Raw genomic sequence first — 20,107 nt, forward strand, 5'->3', positions numbered from 1 at the left:
ATTTAGCACGGTGTGATATTTAATCTTCTGAATACTTCTTTTCTCCAAAATTCCGTTTGCACTAAAAATACATAAACCATGCAAAAAAAAGATTTTACTTTCCGGTAAATCTATTTCTCGTAGTCCGTAGAGGATGCTGGGGACTCCGTAAGGACCATGGGATAGACGGGCTCCGCAGGAGACATGGGCACTTTAAGAAAGAATTTAGTTCCTGGTGTGCACTGGCTCCTCCCTCTATGCCCCTCCTCCAGACCTCAGTTAGAGAAACTGTGCCCAGAGGAGATGGACAGTATGAGGAAAGGATTTTGTTAATCCAAGGGCAAGATTCATACCAGCCACACCAATCACACCGTATAACTTGTGATAACTACCCAGTCAACAGTATGAATACAACATATCATCAGTTCAAGACCGATGCAACTATAACATAACCCTTATTGAAGCAATAACTATATACAAGTATTGCAGAAGAAGTCCGCACTTGGGACGGGCGCCCAGCATCCTCTACGGACTACGAGAAATAGATTTACCGGTAAGTAAAATCTTATTTTCTCTAACGTCCTAGAGGATGCTGGGGACTCCGTAAGGACCATGGGGATTATACCAAAGCTCCCAAACGGGCGGGAGAGTGCGGATGACTCTGCAGCACCGATTGAGCAAACATGAGGTCCTCCTCAGCCAGGGTATCAAACTTGTAGAATTTTGAAAAAGTGTTTGAACCCGACCAAGTAGCAGCTCGACACAGCTGTAGTGCCGAGACCACCCGGGCAGCCGCCCAAGAAGAGCCCACGTTCCTAGTGGAATGGGCCTTGACCGATTTTGGTAACGGCAAACCAGCCGTAGAATGCGCTTGCTGAATCGTGTTACAAATCCAGCGAGCAATAGTTTGCTTTGAAGCAGGGGCACCTATCTTGTTGGATGCAAACAGGACAAACAGCGCTTCAGTTTTCCTGACTCTAGCCGTTCTGGCTACGTAAATTTTCAAAGCCCTGACCACATCAAGTAACTCGGAATCCTCCAAGTCACGTGTAGCCACAGGCACCACAATAGGTTGGTTCATATGAAAAGATGAAACCACTTTTGGCAGAAATTGCGAACGGGTCCGCAATTCTGCTCTATCCAAATGGAAAACCAAATAGGGTCTTTTATGTGACAAAGCTGCTAATTCAGACACTCGCCTAGCCGAAGCCAAGGCTAATAACATGACCACCTTCCACGTGAGATATTTCAACTCCACCGTTTTAAGTGGTTCAAACCAGTGTGACTTTAGGAAACTTAACACCATGTTCAGATCCCAAGGTGCCACCGGAGGCACAAAAGGAGGCTGAATATGCAGCACTCCCTTTACAAAAGTCTGAACTTCTGGGAGAGAAGCCAATTCTTTTTGAAAGAAAATGGATAGGGCCGAAATCTGGACCTTAATGGAACCTAATTTAAGGCCCAAATTCACTCCAGTTTGTAGGAAGTGAAGGAAACGGCCCAGATGGAATTCTTCCATAGGAGCATTCTTGGTCTCACATCAAGAAACATATTTTCGCCATATACGGTGATAATGTTTTGCTAATACTTCCTTCCTAGCCTTTATCAGCGTAGGGATAACCTCAACCGGAATGCCTTTTTCTGCTAGGATCCGGCGTTCAACCGCCATGCCGTCAAACGCAGCCGCGGTAAGTCTTGGAACAGACAGGGTCCCTGTTGCAACAGGTCCTGTCTTAGAGGAAGAGGCCACGGATCTTCTGTGAGCAGATCCTGCAGATCTGGATACCAGGTCCGTCTTGGCCAATCTGGAACAATGAGGATTGCTCTCATTCCTTTTCTTCTTATTATCCTCAACACCTTTGGTATGAGAGGAAGAGGAGGAAATACATAGACTGACCGGAACACCCACGGTGTCACTAGGGCGTCTACCGCTACTGCCTGAGGGTCTCTTGACCTGGCGCAATACCTCTGTAGCTTTTTGTTGAGGCGGGACGCCATCATGTCTATCTGTGGCAGTTCCCACCGACTCACAATCTGTGCGAAGACTTCTGGATGAAGTACCCTCTCTCCCGGGTTTAGGTCGTGTCTGCTGAGGAAGTCTGCTTCCCAGTTGTCCACTCCCGGAATGAACACTGCTGACAGTGTGCTTACATGATTCTCCGCCCAGCGAAGAATTCTGGTGGCTTCCGCCATTGCCACTCTGCTCCTTATGCCGCCTTGGCGGTTTACATGAGCCACTGCGGTGATGTTGTCTGACTGGATCAGAACTGGTCGGTCGCGAAGTAAGGTTTCCGCTTGACGTAGGGCGTTGTATATGGCCCTTAGCTCCAGGATGTTGATGTGAAGACAAGTCTCTTGACTTGACCAAAGACCCTGGAAATTTCTTCCCTGTGTGACTGCTCCCCAACCTCGGAGGCTTGCGTCCGTGGTCACCAGGATCCAGTCCTGAATGCCAAATCTGCGGCCCTCGAGAAGGTGAGCACTCTGCAGCCACCACAGTAGTGACACCCTGGCCCTGGGGGACAGGGTGATCAACCGATGCATCTGAAGATGTGACTCGGACCACTTGTCCAGTAGGTCCCATTGGAAAGTCCTCGCATGGAACCTGCCGAAGGGAATGGCCTCGTATGACGCCACCATCTTTCCCAGGACTCGAGTGCAATGATGCACTGACACCTGTTTTGGTTTCAATAGGTTCTTGACCAGAGTCATGAGTTCCTGGGCCTTCTCTATCGGGAGATAAACCCTCTTCTGGTCCGTGTCCAGAATCATGCCCAAGAAGGGTAGGACGAGTCGTAGGAACCAACTGCGACTTTGGAATATTGAGAATCCAGCCGTGTTGCTGTAACACTTTCAGTGAAAGAGATACGCTGTTCGGCAACTGCTCTCTTGATCTCGCTTTTATGAGGAGATCGTCCAAGTACGGGATAATTGTGACACCTTGCTTCCGCAGGAGCACCATCATTTCCGCCATTACCTTGGTGAAAATCCTCGGGGCCGTTGAGAGACCAAACGGCAACGTCTGAAATTGGTAATGACAATCCTGTACCGCAAATCTTAGGTACGCCTGATGAGGTGGATAAATGGGGACATGAAGGTACGCATCCTTTATGTCCAGTGACACCATAAAATCCCCTTCTTCCAGGCTTGCGATGACCGCTCTTAGCAATTCCATCTTTAACTTGAACCTTTTCAAGTATAGGTTCAGAGATTTTAAATTCAATATGGGTCTGACCGAACCGTCCGGTTTCGGGACTACAAACATGGTCGAATAATAACCCCTTCCCTGTTGAAGGAGGGGAACCTTGACCACCACCTGCTGAAGATACAATTTTTGTATTGCGTTTAACACTATTTCCCTCTCTTGGGGGGAAGATGGTAGGGCCGATTTGAAATACCGGCGAGGAGGCACCTCTTCGAATTCCAGCTTGTAACCCTGAGACACAATTTCTATTGCCCAAGGATCCACCTGGGAGTGAACCCACATGTGGCTGAAATTCCGAAGACGTGCCCCCACCGGGCCCGACTCCGCCCGTGGAGCCCCAGCGTCATGCAGTGAATTTTGCAGAGGCTGGTGAGGACTTCTGTTCCTGGGAAAAAGCTGTGTTGTGCAGCTTCTTTCCTCTGCCCCTACCTCTGGCAAGAAAGGACGCACCTCTGACTTTCTTGTTTCTTTGTAAACAAAAGGACTGCATTTGATAATGCGGTGCTCTCTTAGGCTGTGAGGGAACATAAGGCAAAAAAATTGACTTTCCAGCTGTAGCTGTGGAGACCAGGTCCGAGAGACCTTCCCCGAACAATTCCTCACCCCTGTAAGGTAAAACCTCCATATGCCTTTTTGAGTCGGCATCACCTGTCCATTGCCGAGTCCACAGGACCCTTCTGGCAGAAATCGACATAGCGTTTATTCTAGAACCCAGTAGACTAATGTCTCTTTGAGCATCTCTCATATATAGGACAGCGTCTTTTATATGCCCCAGGGTCAATAATACAGTATCCTTATCTAGGGTATCCAATTCCTCAGATAAGGTATCCGTCCATGCCGCTACAGCACTACACAGCCAGGCCGACGCAATTGCCGGTCTTAGTAAGGTACCTGAATGTGTATAAATGGACTTCAGGGTAACCTCCTGTTTGCGGTCAGCAGCATCTTTGAGGCTAGCCGTATCGTGGGACGGCAGGGCTACCTTTTTGGATAAGCGTGTTAAAGCTTTGTCCACCCTAGGGGAGGATTCCCATCGTAGACTATCCGTTGGCGGGAAAGGATACGCCATAAGAATCCGTTTGGAAATCTGCATTTTCTTATCTGGAGATTCCCAAGCTTTTTCACATAACTCATTCAGTTCGTGTGAGGGGGGAAAAGTTACCTCAGGCTTCTTTCCCTTATACATATACACCCTCGTGTCAGGGACAGGGGTTTCCTCTGTGATGTGCAAAACATCCTTTATTGCTATAATCATATATCGAAGGGATTTAGCCAATTTTGGCTGTAACTTTGCATCATCGTAATCGACACTGGAGTCAGAATCCATGTCGGTATCTGTGTCAACAATTTGGGATAGTGGGCGCTTATGAGACCCTGACGGTCCCTGCGACAGAGGGTCAGGCACGGGTTGAGACCCTGACTGTCCCAAAGCATCAGCCTTGTCAAATATTTTATGCAAGGAATTAACATTATCATTTAAAACCTTCCACATATCCATCCAATCAGGTGTCTGCGCCGTCGGCGGAGACACCACATTCATTTGCTCCCGCTCCTCTCCCACATAGCCTTCCTCATCAGACATGTCGACACAAGCGTACCGACACACCACACACACACAGGGAATGTCCTTTCTGAAGACAGTTCCCCCACAAGGCCCTTTGGAGAGACAGAGAGAGAGTATGCCAGCACACACTCCAGCGCTATAATATGCCAGGAATAACACAGTAACTTAATGTTAACCCAGTAGCTGCTGTATGTATAGTTTTTGCGCCTAATTATGTGCCCCCCCTCCCTTTCTTTTCAACCCTCTTCTACCGTGTATCAGCAGGGGAGAGTCCGGGGAGCTTCCTCTCAGCGGTGCTGTGGAGAAAAAATGGCGCTGGTGAGTGCTGAGGGAGAAGCCCCGCCCCCTCGACGGCGGGCTTCTGTCCCGCTTATACAGTAATTTTGGCGGGGGCTCATACATATATACAGTGCCCAGCTGTATATATGTGTACTTTTGCCAACATGAGGTCCCAAATGCTGCCCAGGGCGCCCCCCCCCTGCGCCCTGCACCCTTACAGTGACCGGAGTATGTGAGGTGTGTGGAGCAATGGCGCACAGCTGCAGTGCTGTGCGTTACTTCAGTGAAGATCATGAAGTCTTCTGCCGCCTGTGAAGTCTTCTTTTCTTCTCATACTCACCCGGCTTCTATCTTCCGGCTCTGCGAGGGGGACGGCGGCGCGGCTCTGGGACGGACGGCGAGGGTGAGATCCTGCGTACCAATCCCTCTGGAGCTAATGGTGTCCAGTAGCCTAAGAAGCAGGACCTAGCTTCAGAGAGTAAGGCTGCTTCTCTCCCCTCAGTCCCTCGATGCAGGGAGTCTGTTGCCAGCAGAGCTCCCTGAAAATAAAAAAAAACTAACAAAATACTTTCTATCAGTAAACTCAGGAGAGCTCACTGAAAAGCACCCAGCTCCTCTGGGCACAGTATCAAACTGAGGTCTGGAGGAGGGGCATTGAGGGAGGAGCCAGTGCACACCAGGAACTAAATTCTTTCTTAAAGTGCCCATGTCTCCTGCGGAGCCCGTCTATCCCATGGTCCTTACTGAGTCCCCAGCATCCTCTAGGACGTTAGAGAAAAATTCATAGAATTTGACGGCAGATAAGAACCACTTGGCCCATCTGGTAAGCTCCTTTTTTTAATTCTTTAGGCAATCTCAACCCCTTTTGAACCTTAGTCCTTTGTAAGGATATTCATATGCCTATCCCATGCATGTTTAAATTCCTCTACTGACTTAACCTCTACCGCCACTTGTCTACTACTCTTTCTTTAAAGTAATTTTCCTTAAATTTCCCCTGAATCTGCCTCTCTCCATTTTCAGTGTATGTCCTCGAGTTCTAGTACTTCTCTTCCTATGCAGAACGTCTCCCACCTGTACTTTGTTAAAACCCTCGGTACATTTGAAAGTTTCTATCATGTCCCCCCTTTCCCTTATCTGCTCCAAAATATACATGTTAAGATCTTTTAGTCTTTCCAGGTAAGTTTTGTGATGTAGACCATGTGCCAGTTAAGTTGCCCTTCTTTGTACACTCTCTAATGTATTTATATCCTTCTGGAGATATGGTCTCCAGAACTGGACACAGTATTCCAGATGAGGCCGTACCAATGACCTATACAGTGGCATTATCACTTTTTTTTTTCTGCCGCTTATTCCTCTCCCTATGCAACCAAGCATCTGACTTGCCTTTCTCATTGCTCTGTTGCATTGTTTTCCTGCCTTTAAGTCACTTGAAATAATGACTCCTAAATCACTTTCCTCCTCAGTAGTTTGCATTAAAGTATCCTTGATACTATATTTACCCTTTAGGTTTTTGAGACCTAAGTGCATGATTTTGCATTTTTTACCATTAAACTGTAGTTGCCACATTCTTGACCATTTCTTAAGTCTACCTAGATCATCATACATTTGTTTTACACCTCCGTGTGTGTCTACCCTCTTGCATATCTTCGTGTCATCAGCAAATTTGCAATGTCACCAACAAAGATGTTAAAGAGCACTGGTCCAAGTACAGATCCCTGGGCTACTCCACTGGTAACATTTCTCTCCATAAATTTGCACTTTATTTACTACAACTGTCTGTTTCCTATCCTGCAACCAGGTTCTTATCCAGTTAACTGTTTTAATCCAATCCCACACTTATTAGTTTATTTAGCCGTCTGCGATGTGGGACAGTGTCAATTGCCTAACTAAAGTCTAGATATGTTACATATCTACAGCCCCCCATGATCTATTATTTTAGTCACAGAGTCAAAGAAGTCAATAAGAATTGTTTGGTATGATCTCCCACCAGTGCTGTTTTGGATCTTGTAAATTGTTTAATTTAAGATATTCCACTACTCTTTCTTTTAATAGTGTTTCCATTACTTTCCCTATGACTGATGTAAGACTTACTGGTATGTAGTTACTTGCTTCTTCCTTGCTTCCACTTTTGTGCAGTGGAACTACATTCACACTTTTCCAGTCCTCTGGAATTGTACCTGTATCTAGTGACTGGTTGAATAATTCTGTTAATGGTATATCTTTTAGCACTTTTAGTATCCTTGGATGTATCCCATCTGGTCCCATTGAGTTATCTACTTTCAGTTTTGAGAGTTCTGTTAGGACCTTCTCCTCTGTAAATGTACTTTCATCTACCTCATTTTTTTGCATGTTCTTGAAACTTAACTGTGGCCCCTTGCCTTCTTCTGTAGTGAATACTGCGGAAAGTAATTATTTAGATCAGTGGTTCTCAACCTCGGTCCTCAAGTACCCCCAACAGTTCATGTTTTCCAGGTCACCTAGCAGTTGAACAGGTGTATTCATTACTCACTGAAACATTATAAAAGATCCACAGGTGGAGCAAATTATTTCACGTGCAATCCTGTGAGAGACCTGGAAAACATGAACTGTTGGGGGTACTTGAGGACCAAGGTTGAGAACCACTGATCTTAAGTCTTATTATTCCTACATTTAATTTTGTCCTTTCACTTATATACTTATAAAAAATGTTTTGCCCCCTTTATCGACTGACTGGGCCATTTTCTCCTCAGCTTGTGCCTTTGTATGCCTGATCACTTTCTTAGCCTCCTTCCATCTGGCAAGATAAACCTGTTTGTATTTCATAATTTTGCTTTCACACTAGTTGATATTTCTTTTGTGAACCACACTCGCTTCCTTTTCCTGGTGTTTTTTTCTAACCTATTTGATACAAAGATCTGTTGCCTTTAGTATTGCACTTTTTAGTTTTTTTCCACCTCTCTAGCACTCCTTTCAAGATCCTCCAGTCTGCCAATGAATCACTTAAATATCTCCCCATGTTTGCAAAGTCAGCCTTCCTAAAATCCAACACCTTTGTTTCTCTATCGTCCTAGTGGATGCTGGGGTTCCTGAAAGGACCATGGGGAATAGCGGCTCCGCAGGAGACAGGGCACAAAAAGTAAAGCTTTTTCAGATCAGGTGGTGTGCACTGGCTCCTCCCCCTATGACCCTCCTCCAGACTCCAGTTAGATTTTTGTGCCCGGCCGAGAAGGGTGCAATCTAGGTGGCTCTCCTAAAGAGCTGCTTAGAAAAAGTTTAGCTAGGTTTTTTATTTTACAGTGATTCCTGCTGGCAACAGGATCACTGCAGCGAGGGACTGAGGGGAGAAGGAGTCAACTCACCTGCGTGCAGGATGGATTGGCTTCTTGGCTACTGGACATCAAGCTCCAGAGGGACGATCACAGGTACAGCCTGGATGGTCACCGGAGCCGCGCCGCCGGCCCCCTTGCAGATGCTGAAGTCAGAAGAGGTCCAGAATCGGCGGCTGAAGACTCCTGCAGTCTTCTAAAGGTAGCGCACAGCACTGCAGCTGTGCGCCATTTTCCTCTCAGCACACTTCACACGGCAGTCACTGAGGGTGCAGGGCGCTGGGAGGGGGGCGCCCTGGGAGGCAAATGAATACCTATAAAGGCTAAAAATACCTCACATATAGCCCCTAGAGGCTATATGGAGATATTTAACCCCTGCCTGATTTTTCTAAATAGCGGGAGACGAGCCCGCCAGAAAAGGGGCGGGGCCTATCTCCTCAGCACACGGCGCCATTTCCTCTCACAGCTCCGCTGGTCAGGACGGCTCCCAAGTCTCTCCCCTGCACTGCACTACAGAAACAGGGTAAAACAGAGAGGGGGGGGCAAATTTATGGCGATATTTTGATATAACAAAGCAGCTATAAGGGAGCACTTATTATAAGGCTATCCCTGATATATATATAGCGCTTTTGGTGTGTGCTGGCAAACTCTCCCTCTGTCTCCCCAAAGGGCTAGTGGGTCCTGTCTTCGTTAGGAGCATTCCCTGTGTGTCTGCTGGGTGTCGGTACGTGTGTGTCGACATGTATGAGGACGATATTGGTGTGGAGGCGGAGCAATTGCCAAATATGAGGATGTCACCCCCTAGGGAGTCGACACCAGAATGGATGCCTTTATTTATGGAACTACGGGATAGTGTCAACACGCTAAAGCAGTCGTTTGACGACATGAGGCGGCCGGACAATCAATTAGTGCCTGTCCAGGCGACTCAAACACCGTCAGGGGCTGTGAAACGCCCTTTGCCTCAGTCGGTCGACACAGACCCAGACGCAGGCACTGACTCCAGTGGTGACGGTGACGATTCAACCGTATTTTCCAGTAGGGCCACACGTTATATGATTTTGGCAATGAAGGAGGCGTTACATTTAGCTGATACTACAGGTACCACTAAACAGGGTATTATGTGGGGTATGAAAAAACTACCTATAGTTTTTCCTGAATCAGAAGAATTAAATGACGTGTGTAATGAAGCGTGGGTTGCCCCTGATAAAAAGCTGATAATTTCAAAGAAATTATTGGCATTATACCCTTTCCCGCCAGAGGTTAGGGAGCGCTGGGAAACACCTCCTAGGGTGGACAAGGCGCTAACACGCTTATCTAAACAAGTGGCGTTACCCTCTCCTGAGACGGCCGCACTTAAAGATCCATCAGATAGGAGGATGGAAAATATCCAAAAAAGTATATACACACATGCAGGTGTTATACTACGACCAGCTGTAGCGACTGCCTGGATGGGCAGTGCTGGGGTAGTTTGGTCAGAGTCCCTGATTGAAAATATTGATACCCTGGACAGGGACAATATTTTACTGTCGTTAGAACAAATAAAGGATGCATTTCTTTATATGCGTGATGCACAGAGGGATATCTGCACACTGGCATCACGGGTAAGTGCTATGTCCATTTCGGCCAGAAGAGCTTTATGGACGCGACAGTGGACAGGCGATGCGGATTCAAAACGGCATATGGAAGTTTTGCCGTATAAAGGGGAGGAGTTATTTGGAGTCGGTCTATCAGATTTGGTGGCCACGGCTACAGCCGGGAAATCCACCTTTCTACCTCAAGTCACTCCCCAACAGAAAAAGGCACCGACTTTTCAACCGCAGCCCTTTCGTTCCTTTAAAAATAAGAGAGCAAAGGGCTATTCATATCTGCCACGAGGCAGAGGTCGAGGGAAGAGACAGCAACACGCAGCTCCTTCCCAGGAACAGAAGCCCTCCCCGGCTTCTACAAAAGCCTCAGCATGACGCTGGGGCTTCTCAAGCGGACTCGGGGACGGTGGGCGGTCGTCTCAAAAATTACAGCGCGCAGTGGGCTCACTCGCAGGTAGATCCCTGGATCCTGCAGATAATATCTCAAGGGTACAGGTTGGAATTAGAGACAGATCCACCTCGCCGTTTCCTGAAGTCTGCTTTACCAACGTCCCTCTCCGAAAGGGAGACGGTTTTGGAAGCCATTCACAAGCTGTACTCTCAGCAGGTGATAGTCAAGGTACCTCTTCTACAACAAGGGAAGGGGTATTATTCCACTCTTTTTGTGGTACCGAAGCCGGATGGCTCGGTAAGGCCTATTCTAAATCTGAAGTCCTTGAACCTGTACATAAAGAAGTTCAAGTTCAAGATGGAGTCACTCAGAGCAGTGATAGCGAACCTGGAAGAGGGGGACTTTATGGTATCCTTGGACATCAAGGATGCGTATCTCCACGTTCCAATTTACCCCTCACACCAGGGGTACCTCAGGTTCGTTGTACAAAACTGTCACTATCAGTTTCAGACGCTGCCGTTCGGATTGTCCACGGCACCTCGGATCTTTACAAAGGTAATGGCCGAGATGATGATTCTTCTTCGAAGAAAAGGCATATTAATTATCCCATACTTGGACGATCTCCTAATAAGGGCGAGGTCCAGAGAACAGCTAGAGATGGGATTAGCACTGTCTCAAGAAGTGCTAAAACAGCACGGGTGGATTCTGAATATTCCAAAATCCCAGTTAATGCCGACAACTCGTCTGCTGTTCCTAGGGATGATTCTGGACACGGTTCAGAAAAAGGTTTTTCTCCCGGAGGAAAAAGCCAAGGAGTTATCCGAGCTTGTCAGGAACCTCCTAAAACCAGGAAAGGTGTCTGTACATCAATGCACAAGAGTCCTGGGAAAAATGGTGGCTTCTTACGAAGCAATTCCATTCGGCAGATTCCACGCAAGAATTTTCCAAAGGGATCTGTTGGACAAATGGTCAGGGTCGCATCTTCAGATGCACCTACGGATAACCCTGTCTCCAAGGACAAGGGTGTCTCTTCTGTGGTGGTTGCAGAGTCCTCATCTATTGGAGGGCCGCAGATTCGGCATACAGGATTGGATCCTGGTGACCACGGACGCCAGCCTGAGAGGCTGGGGAGCAGTCACACAAGGAAGAAACTTCCAGGGAGTATGGACGAGCCTGGAAACGTCTCTTCACATAAACATTCTGGAACTAAGAGCAATATACAATGCTCTAAGCCAGGCAGAACCTCTGCTTCAGGGAAAACCGGTGTTGATCCAGTCGGACAACATCACGGCAGTCGCCCATGTGAACAGACAGGGCGGCACAAGAAGCAGGAGTGCAATGGCAGAAGCTGCAAGGATTCTTCGCTGGGCAGAGAATCATGTGATAGCACTGTCAGCAGTGTTCATCCCGGGAGTGGACAACTGGGAAGCAGACTTCCTCAGCAGACACGATCTTCACCCGGGAGAGTGGGGACTTCATCCAGAAGTCTTCCACATGCTGGTAACCCGTTGGGAAAGACCAATGGTGGACATGATGGCGTCTCGCCTCAACAAAAAACTGGACAGGTATTGCGCCAGGTCAAGAGATCCGCAGGCAATAGCTGTGGACGCGCTGGTAACGCCTTGGGTGTACCAGTCGGTGTATGTGTTTCCTCCTCTGCCTCTCATACCAAAAGTATTGAGAATTATACGGCAAAGAGGCGTAAGAACGATACTAGTGGTTCCGGATTGGCCAAGAAGGACTTGGTACCCGGAACTTCAAGAGATGATCACGGAAGATCCGTGGCCTCTACCTCTAAGGAGGGACTTGCTTCAGCAGGGTCCCTGTCTGTTTCAAGACTTACCGCGGCTGCGTTTGACGGCATGGCGGTTGAACGCCGGATCCTAAAGGAAAAAGGCATGCCGGAAGAAGTCATTCATACTTTGATTAAAGCAAGGAAGGAAGTAACCGTGCAACATTATCACCGAATTTGGCGAAAATATGTTGCGTGGTGCGAAGATCGGAGTGCTCCGACGGAGGAATTTCAACTGGGTCGATTCCTACATTTCCTGCAATCAGGATTGTCTATGGGTCTCAAATTGGGATCTATTAAGGTTCAAATTTCGGCCCTGTCGATTTTCTTTCAAAAAGAATTGGCTTCAGTCCCTGAAGTCCAGACTTTTGTTAAGGGAGTGCTGCATATACAGCCTCCTGTGGTGCCTCCAGTGGCACCGTGGGATCTCAATGTGGTTTTGGACTTTCTAAAATCTCATTGGTTTGAACCACTAAATAAGGTGGATTTGAAATATCTCACTTGGAAAGTGACCATGCTTCTAGCCCTGGCTTCTGCCAGGAGAGTATCAGAATTGGCAGCTTTATCTTACAAAAGCCCATATCTGATTTTCCATTCGGACAGGGCAGAACTGCGGACTCGTCCGCATTTTCTCCCTAAGGTGGTGTCAGCATTTCATCTGAACCAGCCTATTGTAGTGCCTGCGGCTACAAGTGACTTGGAGGACTCCAAGTTACTGGACGTTGTCAGAGCATTAAAAATATATATTGCAAGGACAGCTGGAGTCAGAAAATCTGACTCGTTGTTTATATTGTATGCACCCAACAAGATGGGTGCTCCTGCGTCTAAGCAGACGATTGCTCGTTGGATCTGTAGCACAATCCAACTTGCACATTCTGTGGCAGGCCTGCCACAGCCTAAATCTGTAAAGGCCCACTCCACAAGGAAGGTGGGCTCATCTTGGGCGGCTGCCCGAGGGGTCTCGGCATTACAACTTTGCCGAGCAGCTACGTGGTCAGGGGAGAACACGTTTGTAAAATTTTACAAATTTGATACTCTGGCTAAGGAGGACCTGGAGTTCTCTCATTCGGTGCTGCAGAGTCATCCGCACTCTCCCGCCCGTTTGGGAGCTTTGGTATAATCCCCATGGTCCTTTCAGGAACCCCAGCATCCAGTAGGACGATAGAGAAAATAAGATTTTACTTACCGATAAATCTATTTCTCGGAGTCCGTAGTGGATGCTGGGCGCCCATCCCAAGTGCGGATTATCTGCATAAATTGTACATAGTTATTGTTAACTAATTCGGGTTATTGTTGAAGGAAGCCATCTTTCAGAGGCTCCGCTGTTATCATACTGTTAACTGGGTTTAGATCACAGGTTGTACGGTGTGATTGGTGTGGCTGGTATGAGTCTTACCCGGGATTCAAAATCCTCCCTTATTGTGTACGCTCGTCCGGGCACAGTACCTAACTGGAGTCTGGAGGAGGGTCATAGGGGGAGGAGCCAGTGCACACCACCTGATCTGAAAAAGCTTTACTTTTTGTGCCCTGTCTCCTGCGGAGCCGCTATTCCCCATGGTCCTTTCAGGAACCCCAGCATCCACTACGGACTCCGAGAAATAGATTTATCGGTAAGTAAAATCTTATTTTTTGTGTGACAGAAGTTGGACCCTGTCTTTATACTAAACCATACTGCTTGATGATCACTGGATCCCAGGTGCTCACCCACATACTGCACATGTCTGATATCCTCTCACCATTTGTGAGTATTAAATGTAATATTGAGTCTTTGCTAGTGTGTTCCCTCACCAATTGCTTGAGAGATGCTCTCTGTAAGGAATTTAGAAATTTGCCACTTGTAGCTGAACTTGCAATAGACTTTTTCCAATTTACATAAGGTAGATTAAATTCTCCCAAAATTATAACTTCTCCCTTTAAAGTCATTTTAGTGATATCCAGCAATAGGTTTCTGTCCAAATCCTGCTCCTCCCTGGTTTATAGATCACCCCAGTCCAAATAATGTGACCCATAGGGCCTAAGTTTTTTCTTCAATATTTTGTATTAAATTAGCATTTATGCTTTTTTTTACATACAGTGCTACCCCCCTCCGATGCTTCCCATTCTATCCTTCCTAAATAAATTGTATCCTGTTATAGCTATATCCCAGTCATGATTCTTATTGCACCATGACTCTAGAATTGCCACAATATCTAGGTCATCCCTTGTCAGTATTGCAATTAGCTCTGGAATTTTGTCTCCTAAGCTCCTACAATCATTACATACCAACATGGCACACAACAGAATCTTAAAGAGAAAAAATTAGCCTGTACAATTTGCTGATGCAAAACAACACTGCTATGCCATACAATCTTATTTCATTTACATCCAATGACATATCACACTTACTACACCCAGAGGGATTTTAATTCCTTTAGAATAAACACGTTCTTTCATCTTTTTATGGGTTTTATTATCAGATATTCATCCCAAATGGTCACATGTGGAAGAAATAAAATGTATCTTGCATTATACCTATATAAATGATCAGGAACACATAAAAGTGTTCACACTCTTGATCTTGTCTTTCAGATTGGATTAGAAGTCTCTGCTCTAAAAATAAATGCAGTTACATGATCAGATTACCACTCACTTTGGTTCTCAGTTGCAACCACTCATATAAGATCTTTGCCCATGGAGTTGATCAGGCATTGTCAAAGGAGGGGTACTACTCCCAAGGCTCTTGCAGCAAATCTGGATCTCTCTGCGATATTGGGAGCCTGTGAAGATCCCTGTTCCCTAGTCTGTTACTATAATAGGGATGTGAAGGCTGCAATTGATTATATAGCCCCTGTGCGTATCCGACCTCATAAACCACATCACCAAGCTCCATGTTTTGACAACAGTGATAATAAGCTTAAGAAAAGGGGGCGAAAACTGGAAAGACAATGGAGGAAGACTAACCTGCTAAAGGACAAGATAAACTAATAAAGCATAATGAAGAATATAAATCCACAATCACCTATAAGAAATCAAAGTTCCTTTTAAATTAGATCACGGCAGCAAACAATAGGAAAGCTCAACTTTTTTGCACATTGGAGATGCTCTGCAAGCCAGCATGCCTACACTCTGATGAAACCCTCTCCCAGGCAAGATGCAACGAGTTTGCAAACTTCTTTGTAGATAAAGTAGCCACCATCCAGGCTGGAATAAACACAGTACAGTCAAAGGAGTGACAAACTGCCAAGCCTGCCAATTTAAGCCACCTGTCTTTATAGACCAGCTTAGATCCAATGGCAGAAAAAGATATTGCTGAAATTGCCTAAATGTTGCGTCCCACTACCTGTAATCTGGACCCTGCCTCAACCAAGCTTCTAATAGAGTGTATGGACATAATTGGTCCTGTATTTGCAAAAATAGTTCAATGCTCTTTGCAAATAGGCATTTTTACGGAACCACTAAAGGAAGGAATTTATTAGACCTCTTCTTAAAAAACCTAATTTAGATCATGACTGCATTACCAACTACAGACCGGTATCAAATTTCCCTTTTATAGGAAAGTTTATTGAGAAAGTGGACTGGATGGCACAGTCCTTAGCTGGTTCAAATAATTTCTCACCGTCAGGTCACAGAGTTTCGTCTGGATTATACTCATTGTCACCAGTGCCACTGCCATGTGGTGTTCCACAATGTTCTATACTATCCTTCATGCTTTTTGCAGTATACATGATACCACTGGGTGAAATAATCATGGCCTGGTACCCACTGTTATGCAGATGATACACAACTGTCCTTTGCTCCAGGTACTGAGAACCCAATAACCCTAAATGGCTATCTAGCTGAGTTCCAGGAGTGGATGAGTGCCAGTTGATTTCGACTGAATCCTGATAAAACAAAGATCCTTATGATCGGACCTCAACATCAAAGGACATGACTGCAGCATAACCAACCAACTGGACTCACGCTTGGGGGTTCAGAATTACAACGCACTGATCATGTGTGGAATCTTGGCATTGTCCTGGACACTTAAATATCAGCTATCAGCCACAATCAAATCCTCATTCTTTAATCTGAGGATCATATCCAGAATCAAGCATTTAATTCCCTCTAAAGATCTGCTAAAATTCCTACATGCATTTGTATCATCTCAATGAGACTACTGCAATGCCCTCTACCTTGGTCGCCCAGCAAAAGAATTGTACCGCTTACAGCTGGTACAAAATGCAGCTGCCAGGCTATTAATCAACGAGCCCCATTTCAGACACATTAAACCCATTCTCTACTCCTTCCACTGGCTGCCTGTAAGATAGCAAATTGTTTTGAAGATTGGCTTACTCACTTTCAAAGCCCTACAGACCATGACCGGGCCCAAGGTACCTGAAGCAGCTTCTGATTCCTTACTGCCCCACTCGCTTACTCCGATCTGTAGATGAAGGACTTTTAACAGTACCTAGAATCTCCCATAATTCAACTAGGGGTCAAGCTTTAAGCCATGCGGCTCCAACTCTATGAAACTCACTTCCCCACACAGATAGAGAGGCCCTCACTCTAGAATTTTTCAAAAACAGACTGAAGTCTTTCCTGTTTACTCATGCATTCCCTTAATGTCCCTTTAGTATATCCACGCTCTCTGTATTTTCTGAAAAGATTTTCTGTACTTCATTGTTTCTGTATTGTATTATGTTCATTCTATCTGTTAAGCACCTTGAGTCCTATTGGAGAAAGAGCGCTATATAAATAAAATTAGAATTATGAAAAAATATTATTATTATTACAATATACTTAAACAATATAAAAGTAGTAGCATGCAATAATTATTAAAAAAGGAATACTGTAATTAGACTTGCATGACTAGCTCCACAATGGAAAAAGAAAAGTTTGCATATCTTAGGGTGTGTATACACGGTGAGATCCTTGCTATGCCCGATTTTCACTTGCGATTTCCCTTGAACTCCCTGCAGCCCAGATAGCACAGATTTGACTAACTTTTCTTGAGATATGGACTATGTGTGCTTACGATTTTGGCTTATGTGAGATGTCATTGACATGTGAGATGAACTAGATAGTACACCGATCTAGCAAGGCTTGACTTGCCTGCACAGTCTATCTTTTCTTGCGATGCTGACCTGGCGGGACCGCGCATCGGGATCGAATCGGGATCGCAAGGTGACTTTCACCTTGCGATCTGCACTAACTTTTCTTGAGATTTTGACTATATAGTCAAAATCGAAAGAAAATATCTCACCGTGTGTACACACCATTAGTCCACTTGAAGAAAAATTTACAAAACATATATGAGGACCCTGTATAAAGTTCCAGGACATTAATTAATGAACTGGCAATTCTCCCCTTTAGATGGTAAATTCTGGTTGGTGAGTACTTTCTCCGCTGTGCAGTTGTAAATAAACTCTGGCAATGTGCCAGAGTCTACTGCGCATACGCGTTTCCCTGGGAACCTGGTGCCCCCGTCACGCTCCCAACGGTTTCTGTACTGTGCATGAGCAAATCTCTGGAAAAATTATGTCAGCACCATTTTTCCCATGATTTGTGCTGTGCCGACGCAGTACTCTAGAAAAGAATACCAAATGAATGCAAGGCATGCAGTGTGGGCCTACTTGGACCTAAAGTATACATGGCATACCCTACATCCATTATAGATACACCACCGCTGGGACTTGTAATACTGCAGATAGTGTGAAATTTTGACTTCTGAATAACAAATCCTGCAACAAACCGTGTATATACTGTAGCTACAAATACATCTAGAAGCATTCCCACTCAGCACAAACTTATTTCCAGGGTTGTTTTTATCAAATGTGGATGTAATAATCTATTGTAAAACAAACCTATATTGTTAATTTTTTCGTTTTGCTTGTTTACCGCAAAATAATGTAATGAGAAGACAGAATATGACAGTGCTGAATATAAATTTCTAATTATTTTTCAATCATACAGTAAGTTTGATCATTGTTAAGGTGGCCCATTGGTGATTTGGTTGCAGTGTCTTAAGGTGACACACTGTTGTTTGGTTCACACTTGTTTTTATATTTGTGTGTGTGAAACTTTATTATATTGTTTGAAGGAGACCTACTGTAGAATAATTCTGTTCAGCTGAACAACGAGGCCCTGTTAAAAGTATAAGATGAGACTCAATCTCCACAAGCTATACTCACCTTTGACGTCATAGATATATATAAGAATTGGTTGGCTTTGTCCAAAGGCACAAAATGCGACCATGTGTTCATGTGGATGAAAAGCTACATCCCGTAGGGGGGCTGTATATGATAGCTCTGAGTACTTTGCTACTTGATCTCCTAGAATGGATGACACATATACTGTAGTTAAGGATTCTCTTAAAAAATAACCAAATCCAAAAACTGAAATGTTCAGTTTATAAATTTAACTTTTAATGTTTAACCTGAAACGCCAATCAGGGTGTGAAAAAAAATCATGTTTTTTTAACATAATTTTTTTTTTAAAAATCAGATTTTTTAAATTTGAATAGAATTTTTATAAAAATGATCACGTAACAAATAAACCAAGTAAAAACAATACTACAAAGTTATTTTACTGTAACTTTAATATATTTAGTTTAAATGACTTGACGGTGTCACCATGAATCATGGCATGGCACAGCAAACTACAGAACACACAAATCACAAACTGCAAAAGGAAAGAAAAAGCAATGGTGTTACAATAGTTGGCAATTGCTTTGTCTGGTTTGTAAATCTGAATAAGCCTACACATTAGGTTTACTGACCGACTTAAAAAGAAACACAAGTTTTGCAGCTTTGTCAGTACCCAAGCGGTTTCTCAGTTTTGACCACACCAAACCAAATGTGGAAAAAAATCTTTCTACTGAAGCTGATGATGCTGCTGCTGTTAGCAACTGCTCTACTGTTACCATGATATTTGTATTGGGTGTAGTACGGTCTGCCGGCGGCTGGGCTCCCGGCGACCAGCATACCGGCGCCGGGAGCCCGACCGCCGGCTTACCAACAGTGTGGCAAGCGCAAATGTGCCCCTTGCGGGCACGGTGGCGCGCTACGCGTGCCACGCTATTTTATTCTCCCTCCAGGGGGGTCGTGGTATACTGTGCGCCGGGATCCCGACAGCCGGCATACTGAAGACCACCCTTTGTATTACCAGCTACAGTTTCTGAACCAGTGTGCATTTACCCCCAATCTATTGGTGCCACAACATTGTGGTCAAACAAGAGGTCATTAATGGGGGTTGCTTTTGCCTGGAACTTGACTAGTGTTGGTAGAAAGGTATTTGAATGTGGATATTTTTCTTCTGCAAACTTAAGAGCTTCTAACTTTTCTTCTGCAGTTAAACAACTACCACTGTAACACGGGTCCATTAAGTAGGCAACAAAATGTGCAGGTCCCAATGCTTGATTATAGTGGTCTAAAAATTTCTTCCTGTATGGTTTGTCCAGAATGAATTCCTTCAAACTAGCCACTAATTCTTTCCATACATATACAGCATTGGAAATGGTGCATCATTTTGAACCATGTCAAAGGCTACTGAGATGGGCTTTAGGCATTTACATTTTTTGCATTTTCTCTTTAGCCCAATGTTGAGAAATGTGTGCCTCTTTGTATGAGTCATAATTAAATGAGGCCTGCAAACCATAGCTTTAAATACAGACCATCTATTGGTAGAGCGGCTATTTGAAGGTCAAAGTACTATGGTCCATTTTGCACAGTATGCCTATGTCAATTACCAGTAAGAGCTTGGTCAAAACATGGCTGTAGACTCTGACTCTACAACCATGGTAATATATATTGAATTCTTGTAACTAGACTGTCAACAATTTACATTTTCAAAGTTAATTTTAACAATGCATTAAACACCTTGATTTTTTTTTAATTCATGTAATGTACTATTCTGAAGCTACGCCGCTATATTTTTTGTCACACACCTTCAGCGCACATTGTCCCTATTTGCAATATTTAGGGAGCTTCAATTGTCTTTCTGGCACAGGGCACCAAAATGTCCAGTTACGGAACTGCCGACAAGCCTAT

General features: G+C 45.0%; 1 protein-coding gene across 6 annotated transcripts in view; it reads right to left on the reverse strand.

Moving 5' to 3' along the window:
* Positions 1-20,107, reverse strand: part of AHI1 (Abelson helper integration site 1) — a 688,430-nt gene that overhangs the window by 420,742 nt on the left and 247,581 nt on the right. For all 6 annotated transcript variants that reach the window (XM_063917381.1, XM_063917377.1, XM_063917376.1 and 3 more), the window contains one exon: positions 18,251-18,391. In XM_063917381.1, coding sequence (XP_063773451.1) covers positions 18,251-18,391 — 141 coding nt within the window. The remainder of the gene's footprint in view (positions 1-18,250; positions 18,392-20,107) is intronic.

This window comes from Pseudophryne corroboree, chromosome 4, assembly GCF_028390025.1.
Source record: "Pseudophryne corroboree isolate aPseCor3 chromosome 4, aPseCor3.hap2, whole genome shotgun sequence".
Classification (NCBI taxonomy): Eukaryota; Metazoa; Chordata; class Amphibia; order Anura; family Myobatrachidae; genus Pseudophryne; species Pseudophryne corroboree.